Below are 12571 nucleotides of genomic sequence, written 5' to 3' on the forward strand. Positions count from 1 at the left end.
GGTTGCACATTACAGCAAATGTCCCTTTATCAAAATCATGTCTATAAACATTTACTTGTATTAGATCACATTATCTGAGCTGTATTATTCATTTGAATATACATGAATAATTTCATTTATTCCGAAGGAGTAAACATTGTTTAGTATCCAGTCTATTAGCCCAACCATACCTTTCAACAACAGGACGACAGGATATCAGAATTTATTCAGTTACTTCTTATACTGTATTTTAAGGAAATTATTTTCCCAACATTATGCTCTTAATGCATTAAGCCTCAAGCTGTTAACACAATACAATTCTGGTGGGGACAAAAAAAACTAATACTGAATTTGGGCCTAAAAGTTCTCAAATTTACATATATTGAGACAAAAAGCACTGAGGGCAGCTTTTAAATATGTATAAAAATGTGTTGGGGTTATTTAATTGAAAACTGCCGAGGGAATTCAAAGTGTTTTACATTAGACATAGGCAAGGCATTAAAACAAGATTAAAAAAGAGCAAATTAAAAATGAAAAAAGAAATTATTGTGTAGTACAAGATACTACTAAATGGTCCTAAATTAAATTTAACAAAAGGCAGTGGCAAACATAAAGGAGTTAAACCTCTTTTCCCAGAAGATCTGAGAGGTTTGGATGTTCATAACATAGCAGCTGACCAGTGATAATCATTTTTCTTTGGCTCCAAAAACAATAATTACGGTTTATCGTTGTGAGCCGGAGCAAAGTTTGCCATTCCTTCAGGACACTAAGAGACAGGATCCCATGGTAACAGGACCAACTTCCTGATTTTAAAACGACATTCTCCCATTTTTGGTCCCTGTGTAGCCCCCATGTATCACAGCATCCCCTTCTCTCGTGTAAAAGACATCAAACAGCCTTTCTATCCCTGTAAGGTGTTTGCAGGTTATTCTGGTATGTCCGCGTAACACATTGACATTCATCTAAAACTTTCAGCAAGGCCAAAGTTTCCCCTCTGCAGCCTTGATCTCTCCATATCTGTCAGAGCTCTCACTGGTCAGGATATGTGAAGCTCACAAAGTGTCTTGTTGAGGAAAGTTTCAGGAAGCCTCAGTATGTATTTATACAGCATGGAGGCACATTACAGGCTCTGACCATGGATGCCTTGTGAGAGGGAACAGGTGAAATATAGAGCTGAGGGAGACTGGTTTGCTCAGTCAGTCCTGGCAGTCAGAGTGGCGTTCATGGGTTAAATCTCTAATGGGAGAAAAGTCAAAAAAGGGGCTTTTCGGTTTAAATACTGTATAGATATTTTATAAAATTCTCAATAAATAATGCCTGCATACACGTTTGCAGGTTTAAGGCAATGTTTTTAGAAGATTTCTTCCCCAGAAACATTTTGTACTGTAGGAGCTGTTGCCACTATTTTCCCAAATGCAGATAATATGCAATTCCTATTATCTTTATTTTCCTTATCTTCATAGCAGTGGGGAATAATGTGCAGACATTTTTAGCTACCAGCCCTTCATCAGTGTATGACCTGGCCCAGGGAGCCTCAGGATTTATACCCCACCACAGGTGCAAACAATCAATTAGGTCAACCACATCATTGCCTCCACAGAGAGAGAGAAAGAAAAACCAAGATGAACCACAGGGAACCAACACCAAACACCAGGCACATATAGTCTTGTCTGTTAGTGAGCGTCAACAACTGTTAGCATAAAATAATCTCAGAGGGTGCAGACTTTATCTCAGGAGCACTGGTGTGCCAATTTGCAGGTCAGAAGACATCAAAATTGGTTTAAATATTTAATCTAAACTCGACCCAGTTACAACAGAAACATCTATCAATGCTTACATTCTTCTTCTTTAATGCCAAAGGTCTACACACATGTATTAAAGACCCCCGCACACCCACACAGGTGTTTTCAGTTATTCTGATTAATTGGACCTCGGGTTGAAGTTGGCAGAGCTATTCTGGGAATTAAGAAAGGTCACCGAACTCAATCCACCAACAGGCTTTATTACAGCGGTCATTTTGCTTTGTCAAAGCAGGAAAAGCACAGGTGTTACTAATAACATTAACAATGTCTGCGTTCTATCAAAGTGTCCCACAATACCAGGACACTGTAACCAAAACAGCTAAGAGAAATTCAGCCACTATTAAAGGCTCTGTATACCACATTCAGAGCATTAATACAGCCGCAAACAACTATGTGCTACGTGAAGATATTGGAGTAATGGCATACTGACAGAAGAATGAAGTCACAGTTGTAATCTGAGCTTCTCTGTTCTATGTTGTGGTAGATATTGCAGCCAGCATACATGTTAGTCCATGTGGTTCCATGTATGTCTATCCCAGTGGCTAGCTCATCGCTGCCCCTCTGCACTGTGCTCGTACAGCAGTTATACGCAGCTAAAAAGCTGATATTTTAAAGGCATTGTCATAGAAGAGTAGTAACGACCCTCCAGTTCCCTCCAGGGTTAACACCGTTAGCTCTGTCAACACCAAGCAGCAACAACAAGGTTGAAAAATTAAGCCAGTATGGAAGTGCCAAAAACCGCAGTTCCTCTAATAGCCACTTGAGGCTGACTCCAGAAGCCAGTCAATCCCCATAGACCCCCATGTTAAAAAATACAGCAGAAATTCACATGTGTACACCCAGGTACAAATAACAGTTTAGGTCTCTATAGCTAGTTTCCTCCTACATGACGACTGTACAGGGGATGGATTTTTAAATAACTCACCCATTTTAACTTTATTAAGGCTTAAAGTAAGGCATAATTAAGGGTCGGTCGCTTTGAGGGATAGGCTGTCTACTGATAGTGTCCTCAGCTTCTCAGTCTGTTCCACCTCCTCGACTGAATATGGTCATTTCTGGCTCCAAATAAATCCATCCATAATTTTTACAGTCTATGGTTAGAACTGTTGCCGTTGTTGAGCTTTGACTGGCTCAAATTCTGAATTATAGATATGCTCGGAATGTTGTATACAGCTCCTTTAAATTTATTATTTGCACATGCCCTTTTCCTACTGTGACATATCAAAATGTCTTTTTGGAAAAGGGCCTATACAAACAAAAAAGGTGCAATTAGTCCTCACCTTAACAGGTACTACAGGAGAGTAAAGGCGGATTTATATTCCCTTTAGGAATGAAAATGGACACATCAGTTTCAAATATTGGAAAACATCACTGCCAACATACTTTCATGCTTCCTTTATGTTGGTATAGAAACGTACAATTAATGGCACTGGAGGGCAGGGTCAAAAGTTTCTGACAGCAACAAACGTAGTTACAGTGGTAAAGAAGGTTCTAATAATGTACCTTTTAATCTTGGCAACAGCGGTATTCTGTGAGGCTATTAAATACAGTGCAACATTATTGATTTGTTCTGCCCGCCAATTTTAAAATGTCTTCATCATGCCCTTTGGCCCTGTCTCGCTTGATCCACACCACACTGCCTGCATGACTGCTGAGGGTACTCTGTTTCATCCGTATCCATACGCTTTCATAAAACAAGCACAAATATGGACAAAATGAATAAAGAGTATGGCTCCGTCTGTATCCGTATACGTATCTTACGTTGAGCATAAATGAGCTGTAAGTGAGACATCAATCAGGCACGGTCTGTACATACCTGCACCATCTTCAGAGGTCTAATTAGACGAATAGGCAGCACCTGTGTGTGCGGACTTGTAGAGCATACCTCTTTGGCTCAAGCAAAACTGTGTCAAACATTAGCCGAAAACTAAAATGGATTGCTCGTGTCAGCAACAGTACAGTTTCCAAGAGAACTGATGTGGCTCTATGTCTACTTTTAGATACACAAACTGCTGTTCCACCACCTTTAGCATAACATATCTATTATTATTCGCCACCTTACCGCTGGTAGCAATCAAATCAATAATGTAGCTAAATATATCAACGTAATGCTAAATATGCTACTGTGAAGACACCTGTAGCATACTGCAGATTCTCGCAGTGAAGAGGTTGCACCCATAATTCACTGATGATGGAATTAGGAATAAGCTGAATGGTTTTCAAAGCCAAATTTCTCTCTATATTTAATGCAGATTTTCAAATAATGACGTCTCTACTGGATGGCTCTCATTAACAGGTCATCACTTATCATCAACTTTAATTCTGCTACATTCTTTAGCTGCTCTTTAGACTACTAGACTCATTATGGCTTTTATAACAGCCATATAATTTCTCCCTATTCAAACATTTCTTTTGCCTGACACCGAGTTCACTATAATTTATCAGCTCTGAATTTTAGAGGCAATGCAAGAAATGGAAGTTATATCATGCTTTTTAGTCTTTCACAATTACCTCAGGGCTTTAGGCTTCACGGTGACAAAGTTAATTACACTTTGGCAAAATTGCAGTTTATTCAGTTAAAGGCTTGATTACTATAAATGTTGCCAAGATCAGGACATTAATTTACAGTAATTTGTCTTAAGCAAAACTTACACTTAATTAAATCAATAGCTTCAATGTGTATTTTCGTGGAAGTCACTGTAAGGTTATGTTTGAAAATTAGTGGAAAAAAATGAAAGTTTCCCTAACCTTTCAGTTCTGGCTCTTCTCCTTTGAGGTTCTTATTTAACGAGTTCTGTGCTCCTCTCTTGTCTTGAATCAGAGGTGCTACAGTAGAAGCTGTCACAAGGAAGAAAAGCTGTGTTAGACATAGTGAGTCTGTCAACACAGTGCCAAGCAGCCAGGAGAAGCCAAGGTACGGCAGCAGACACAGGGCACTGCAGCTGTCTACTCCAGAGTATCAACATAAACTAGCCCGTAGCCTCACCTCACTTCACTCTAGAGACTTGTTCTTTTTTCACATTTAGCATGAACTTTCACAGGCCACAGTTCAGTTCAGAATCTGTATCACGTCATTCACCAGGTGCAGCATAAATCAGACGCTGTAATGTTCTCTGACTACAATGGAAGGAGTCTCTGTCGGTCTGTCCTTTGATTGTCTCGACAACAGTTCATTTGTTCAGCTTCACGTTTGGCGAGTGCCGAGGAGGACTTAAGAAAGTGCTGTGTCCAGATCTACTGGACATATTTATCAGTAGTGTGTCAGGATCTCCTAGAAGCACACACAGTGTAATGCACTGGAGGGACCCTTATTACTTGTTACACCACTGAAAGGCATGCTTTGTACAGCCCACTCTCCATTGCTTGCTACAGTACATTCAAGAACAGATGAAGACGGAGAGACCAGAGATGTTACACTGTAGCAAACTCAAAATTTCAAGCAACATTTAGCAGCATTGAGGCCATACAATGTTTGTTTGAGCTTTTGCACCTAAATGAAATGTATATTCTAGCGCTACTATGTCATGGCAGGTGTATTGCTCAGGACCCAAGGAAGCAGAGTGTCAAAGAGTTTGCATGCTTTAATGTTCAAAAACACTTTATTTTCCTGATACCATCTGTGCTGGAACACCTGTATTGTGTAACACCCTTTGGCTGAGACACTCCGTTTTACCACCTGTCTTTTTAAGCCCCCTCCCTAAAAAGCCAAGTCTGCTCTGACTGGTCAGCGTGTTCTGACAGCATCGTCGTTGCAGCCAGGGAAATGAATGTAACGGAGAACAGTTGCACTTTCTAACATGAAAAAATCACCAATAAAAGCTTCTAAACCAGCATGAATATGATCCAAACCTGGGAAAAAATAAACATCACCAGCAACCAAAATAAAATGTTTCCCGACATTAGCATGTAGCTACATGTAGCAGTGTAGTTGCAGCTGGGATTAAAAATCACAGATAGAAGCTTCTAAACCCAACTGGACACAACTGGCAGCAGGAATATGATCCGAAATCTTGGACAAATGAACGACGTCGGCAACCAAGATCACTTTTCCCTGATGTTTGCTCGAAGCTTCTTGTTGGAGAGTAGGCTTTGTAATATAAAGACTTAAAGACTTGCAGTAGTGTACCTGGAGCAGATGACTATAAAGAAATCTAAACCTTGAGGTTTTTGAATACTTTTTTATGTGTTTACCTAATTATATGAAACTCCGGCCACATATAAATATGAACATCCAACAGTGTAACACTATATTTATGACAGAAAATAAGGAAAAGCATAATAGATATAATTTACTGTGAAAAATTTGGTGCATTCAGATCTAAAAAAAAAAAAAAAGATATTATCTTACCTCAAATGGGTTTTCACTTCCTTCCTTCACACCACTTTTATTTGTTGTGTTCACAGCATTGCTAAATTTCATTCCTAAAATTCAACAAAGGCAATGTTGTGGTTACTCTGGACAATTTACAGACCTCACTGTAATCAGTGTCCATTGAAACTACTTGATATCAAAGAAACAGTTCAGATAACAACTGCTGACAACATAATAATGATTTTTTTTCTTTTTTTTTTTTTTTTTTACTTCTGGACAAGATATTGCTCAACAAACAAAATCTAAACTATAGTCGTATTTAGCTACCACTAAAGGTAAGACAATTTGCTCTTTGTGTTTGTGATTTTGATGAACAACTCTAAGTAGTGTCTAGTAATGACTCCCCTTACCCCTTTCTTTCACACACATACACTTGAACAATGACAATCATCCATGACAGTGTTCCATTTTGTCCCTTCTGAGAGTTTTCACCCCCAGCTGAAGAAAAATGTGATTGACGAGGAAGGGACAAAGACGTTAAATGATCTCCAGTGTCTCCTAAGGGAGGGTCACTTGTTTGAATAATGGATAATACCAATTGTTATTGGGCTTTACACTGAATAAAGGTCATCAAAACTTTATGAAATGTGCCTTCGTAATGGTGCCGCTTAAAATGGCTGGACATACAGGGGATCTCTTCCCTCTTGTGGCCAAAACCGGGGACAGAAAAACTCTCTGATTTCAATATGACAATGCCAGCGGCAAAAGCATCACATCCCAGAGCCCCCCTGAGTGCACATCCTCTACTCTATCAGCGTGCAACGTGCACCGGTTGGGCTCGATGATCCAGATTTTGCTGGTTTTTAATTAAGTGGAAGGTCAAATCTCATCGCTCTTGACTTCAGGGAGCTGCTGCTGTCTGCATGGCAGAAGAGCTACACCCAGTCATTAATTTTATGGAGCAGGGACTTTAATTGATTAAAAAGTTAAGGACTATGGGGAATGCGGGGTAAGAGGCACTAGCATTTAGTTGCTGTGAATGTGAGCTGGTATTCAGTCGCATCCATTATGGCTGCTAATGTTGTGAGACAGCACTTAACCTGAGGAGAGATGGTGATTTTCTTTTATAGAAAGACTTAAGTAGTTGTTTTCAACTTAAATGTTGCTGTGGCTGTAGAAATCCATGTAACTGCAACAACGGCAGCTTGAACTGAAAAGGTTTGCATGGTCGTCTACGGTTTATGTGAATTCCTGCAGGCTCACCTAAGATTTCTTTGAGTCATTGAAAACAGTCAAAAGCCTTTCATAAATGTCCAAACATGTCCAGACATGGCCAAGGTAGCAGCCAATCAAAACACATTAAAATGTAACAAATACTACATATAATACAGAAATCCACAATAAAACAACAACTATTCAAACATAGTGGCCTCTAAAGAAAAACAAGCACATGTCTCTGTCAACACATTCTTTATGATGCCCTTAATTCCATCAATGGATGTAAGTGTATCTATGTATTTATCCACTGATTGTGTGTGTGTGTGTGTGTGTGTGTGTGTGTGTGTGTGTGTGTGTGTGTGTGTGTGTGTAAATAATGTTTGTGCTGTTTTGGACACCTTTGTTTGCCCCTTTCATTACAAATGTTATAACAATAAGTATAACAATGCCCCTTCAAAGATTACATCACATTCCAGATGAACTAATTTTGCCATTTGGTGCAACACATCTTCACACTATCTAGCATTTATAAGTGGCACCAGAGAGTGAATAAATGTTAATATCAGTCTATAACACAGGACCCAACCTGGGGGTCCTTACCCTATGAGGAGTCGCCAAAGCACCAATGGGTTTTGAAAGGCGTACTTGATTTGAAATGGATGTAAGAAAGCTTAAAAAAATATATGCATACTGTACAGCAGGCCTGTGTCTCAGCATTTCAATCATTTCTGTGAAGAAAATGAAATAAAATTGTTATCTTTTAAATTTATATTAATATTGGAGATATACTTTTTTTTTTTTTAAAGATACTTTTTTGGGGAGAGAGAGGGAGGGGGATGACATGCAGCAAAGGGCCACAGGCTGGACTCGAACCCGGGCCGCTGCGGCAACAGCCTTGTACATGGGGCCCTGTACACTCTTTGCTTAACAGCGTTATCCTGTGTTAGAAAAGTACGGAGTCAAAACAACCAAAGTATCAGGAAAACTTATCTCTGATGTAATATTCACCAAAAAAAGAAACTAAAAATTCAGCTCAAAATTCATCCAAATCGCTCATTTTACGCAAACTTCCAGCAGTAACTGCATTCACTATTTGAGTTAACTGTACATTTTATTTTGTGGTCTGTGCGTTATTGTTATGCAGTGGAAATAATATGAAATACCCATAAAATATGTCTTAAGGTTTTGTATCCAAGTTAGAAATTCCAGTATCGTGCCAATACAAACAAAGTGTCACATCTAATCACATAGAATACTGTCTCAAGGACTTTAAATACATTGTAAACAGTTTTACGTACGCAAACACGCGATAAATACTTTATATCACTTGGTAAAATTAATATAAGCCCACACATAGGGGTGGGCAATATGGCCCTAAAATAATATCACGATATTTCAGGGTATTTTTGCGACGATATTCTTAACAATATGACAAATTAGTATAAAAAATATTTTATTATTAATTTAAGAAAATAATTCCCTCTGAGTGGTTACCCACTAATAGAGACGTTTGGAGCTGTTCATAAAACATTCAGGACGCTCAGGCCTAATGACGCCACAATTTATTCCACACTAACAAAGCTGCTCCTCTTTTTGGAACCACCGCGGACTCGGTATTAATATGCTTGTTGTTGCCACGGGTAACAGTATGACATCAATGTCAACAAGTCAAAATATCGCAAGTATCACAATATTCATTTTTCGTATGATATTGAAAATTATACCCGTATTGTAATGAGATGATTTGGCACACCCCTAACCATACACAAAATTGATACCTTGTAATTGTTACTCTTTGTAAACTGTTGGAAAACATAATGTGGAGGGAATACTTCACCAACAACATAACCACATGTAAATCATTGTAATCACAATTCATGAAGAAAACATTGTTTTTTTTGCATGCCTTCATGGAAACGGCGAACATGTTGATTTATTGATTGATTGGGGACCAGCAAAACTATATCAAAACATCCATTTACAAACTCTCACACAACTCGTGCAGTATAATCTAAGTCTAAATCGTATGCTCAGTACTTTCCAAGCACATGAATTTTTGCAGCAACAAAAAAACCCTTCATACTGGAGTCTGGCTTTGAAGAGAGAACTTTCATTACAGTTTTAAATCCAAAAGTAAGGTTTTGGCAAAAATGCATTTGAGAGAGAGAAGGTTTTCTTCACAGATTGAAGGTAACACGGCAGACTACTCCTTATACAGACCATTTTGTGGGTGATGTATTTTTTTGAATGGGCAAAGAATTTGCAATCACGTAATAACAAGTAGATGTTTATATACCATAAAATTGCAGGCATTATGAGAATAATTTTAACTTAAATGAATTCAAACATTTATAGGTGTGAACTTTCAAACCCTAATCAAGCACCTTTCATTTTTAGAAGAGTGGTATTTCTATTTTTATAATATAAGTGGGTTATGAATATTTTGTATCTGTGAGGAAGATGCCTTCAAATGATACATTTTGTGGCTATAATAAAACAATTCCCGTAGGTGGATGTTACCAGACATCCACATTTCTTTCTTCATTTTTACTGCTGCTTATGAGCTCTACAGAACAGGCTTCATTTTCCCTTGTTTCCCGCAGTTATCTATCATTAATGTGAGATGTCACAGGAAGGCCAGGAAGTCAATTAGAATGGATGTATTTCTGACTGCTGCTGTCATTGCTCTGTCTCATGTTCACCGAAGATTGTAGGCAACAGATACCCAGCTCCTCGGTCTCAAATGGGAGAAATCTTCCCTCGGAAGCACTTTGTAAAAACAAACATATGTGTAACCGTAAGCCGCTCAAACCCGTGGGGACGGGTAGTGTGTCAGATCCATCCCTCCTCAACTGTTTCTGTATCACCACCCAATCTCCCGAGAAGCTGAGGTCACCAGTTGTAACCTTTTACCCTCTTAGGAGTAAAATCAAATACGGAAAATTATATTTGGACTACACATGGAATATGAAACTGTAATATCTCAACAAACACAGGCTGTTCTGCCTCTGAAGGAGCTCTTCAGTGGGAGTAAACACAACTCTCGCTACAATATAACAAAAAAAAAGGTTATTTTCTAAGAACATAATTTACTCCCTTCTCATTCAGGTTGTTAGAAACACACAAGTGAGACTCAAACTGCAACCAACTTGTTTTTTTCCACAAGCTTGGAAATACCAGCGCGCTTGTTCCATGTGGTCAAAAGAGGGGGTGGATTTGGTTGAGTGTTGAAAGCCATCAGGCCTTCTCTCCTCTCCAGTCAGGAGCATCTGTCAGCTCCGCCACAGTTCTGTCTAATAAACCAGCTCTGTCGACCGGTAGGGTTTCCTGCCTGAAGGCTCCCTTGCCAAATAACACAGCAACTTTGAAGAGGGAGAAAAAAGAGAATTCTCAGGCTACGCGGCTTCTCTTTATGCTATCATCTCTCTATCAGATCCCTGTTTTGTGCTCAATTAGCGAATCTTACAGAGTGCCTTTCATTTAGCTCTCAGAGTGGGAAAAGTGACCTTATTCGCGACGCTGTTCTCTCCACAGAGGCAGCGACAAATGAGGCCTTGTTTTTTTTTAAAGGAGAGCATAATGAAGCTTTGTGGAGGCACGATCCAAGTCAGATAACCCACCAGGATTTCAATTTACCCCTGTCAAAAAATTTGAAAAGCACAAATACACGCCGCAGCAAGGGCAGACTTTGTGCATTCCCTCCAGAGGGTATGGATTCAGTGGCTGCAGAAGGATGCCTATTCATGTGTCCGTCTTTTGTTGTTATCTTTCTGTCTCAGGTGCAAGTGTAACCTGCATGCCAACAGCTGTGTGTTTGACAAGGGGAAGCTGGGCTGTGAGTGTGAACACAACACCACAGGGCCAGACTGCAGCCGCTGTAAGAGGCACTACCACGGAAGAGCCTGGAGTGTGGGCTCCTACCTCCCTATACCCAAAGGAACAGCAAATATATGTAAGTATAACACTAATGTGTCTAACGTTTGGTAGATATAGAGTGGCCATGCAGCTAATTGCTGTTATTAACAAAGCATTTCCAGTATTGATGCAATAATAAAACATCGTACCTTTTAAGTTTTACTCTATGCTCTTAGGAAATCGTTGCTCCTCCATATCACATTAGCTCTTTGCCAACTGCTGAACACATACAGTTTGTTACCTTTTGGATAGTGGACCTAGCAATCTTCCTACAGTACAAAATCTCTTACAATTAGAACTGTACATCAAACACTAAAATGACAACTGCGGGTGTTTGTTTAAACTCTTGGGGCAACCTCAGTTTATGTTGCAGTCATTAACTACCTCTTTAATCATGTGAGTAATATCCGTGCTAACTTAGAAGCAATGCTGGAAATAGCAGGACATGTCTACCCTCACCTGCCTGGGTTTGATGGCTGGACCATTTCTGTTTATTTGCCCCAAACAGCCACTCTACCAACTGTAAAGATGTTAGTTGTAAGCTAGCTAGCATCCCGGGCAACTTAGCCAAGTCCAATTGCATCTTTCCATTGACTTTGTATGCAATTATGCTGCCTCAAAATTTTGCTACATACTCAGCCTGAACACACACTGAGGGAAGAGGTTAGAGTGGCTGGAGCTTTCAGATGGTGTAACATTGATACAAGATCTTGCAATTTGCATCTTGTTCCACCCAACAATCAAAGATGATTCCTTTAACCAAAGAGTTCTTTTTTTATCTTGACCACAACTATCATCTTTTCTTTTAAGAGCTTGTAACTAGGTTTGCTCACTTAGATTTCTTTTTTTTGTGTGTGTGGGCAGGGTGGTTGAATATGACTTTCTGTTTCTTTTTTACTATTTTAAGTGGGTAAAATTTTAGAGCGATTTAAACACCTGTCTTTATTCAAAGAATGTCTCCGGTGTTGGATGTGAGTAGCCTTCTTGATCTTTGGCTGCCCACTGACTCCTCATTGATCATTTTGACGCTTTTCATCCCTTAACATCCTTGAACAGACACAAGGTTTGTGATTAAGTTGTGACATAACTTGAGCAAAGTTCCATGGGTAGGTTACATGATGACAACCAAGCCATCTTCATGACAACTGAGCAAAGTCCATCTGCTCATGAAAACTATAAGATACAGTTAAAGCCCAGTTCAGACCAAAGATCTGTGACGAGCCGAGCTGAAACAGGCAACTACTTGCAAAGCGCTGTTGCCCAACAATCTAAAAACCTGCCAGTTCACACCAATGCAACTAGATTAGATGGACTATCGTCATCTCTATGCAACAACACTTTGTTC

At 39.4% G+C, this 12571-nt stretch overlaps 1 protein-coding gene across 3 annotated transcripts in view; it reads left to right on the forward strand.

Moving 5' to 3' along the window:
- The window catches only part of LOC126383250 (netrin-G1-like), an 83523-nt gene that overhangs the window by 54753 nt on the left and 16199 nt on the right, over positions 1-12571 (forward strand). For all 3 annotated transcript variants that reach the window (XM_050033752.1, XM_050033754.1, XM_050033753.1), the window contains exon 4: positions 11091-11263. In XM_050033752.1, coding sequence (XP_049889709.1) covers positions 11091-11263 — 173 coding nt within the window. The remainder of the gene's footprint in view (positions 1-11090; positions 11264-12571) is intronic.

This window comes from Epinephelus moara, chromosome 21 (assembly GCF_006386435.1).
Source record: "Epinephelus moara isolate mb chromosome 21, YSFRI_EMoa_1.0, whole genome shotgun sequence".
Classification (NCBI taxonomy): Eukaryota; Metazoa; Chordata; class Actinopteri; order Perciformes; family Serranidae; genus Epinephelus; species Epinephelus moara.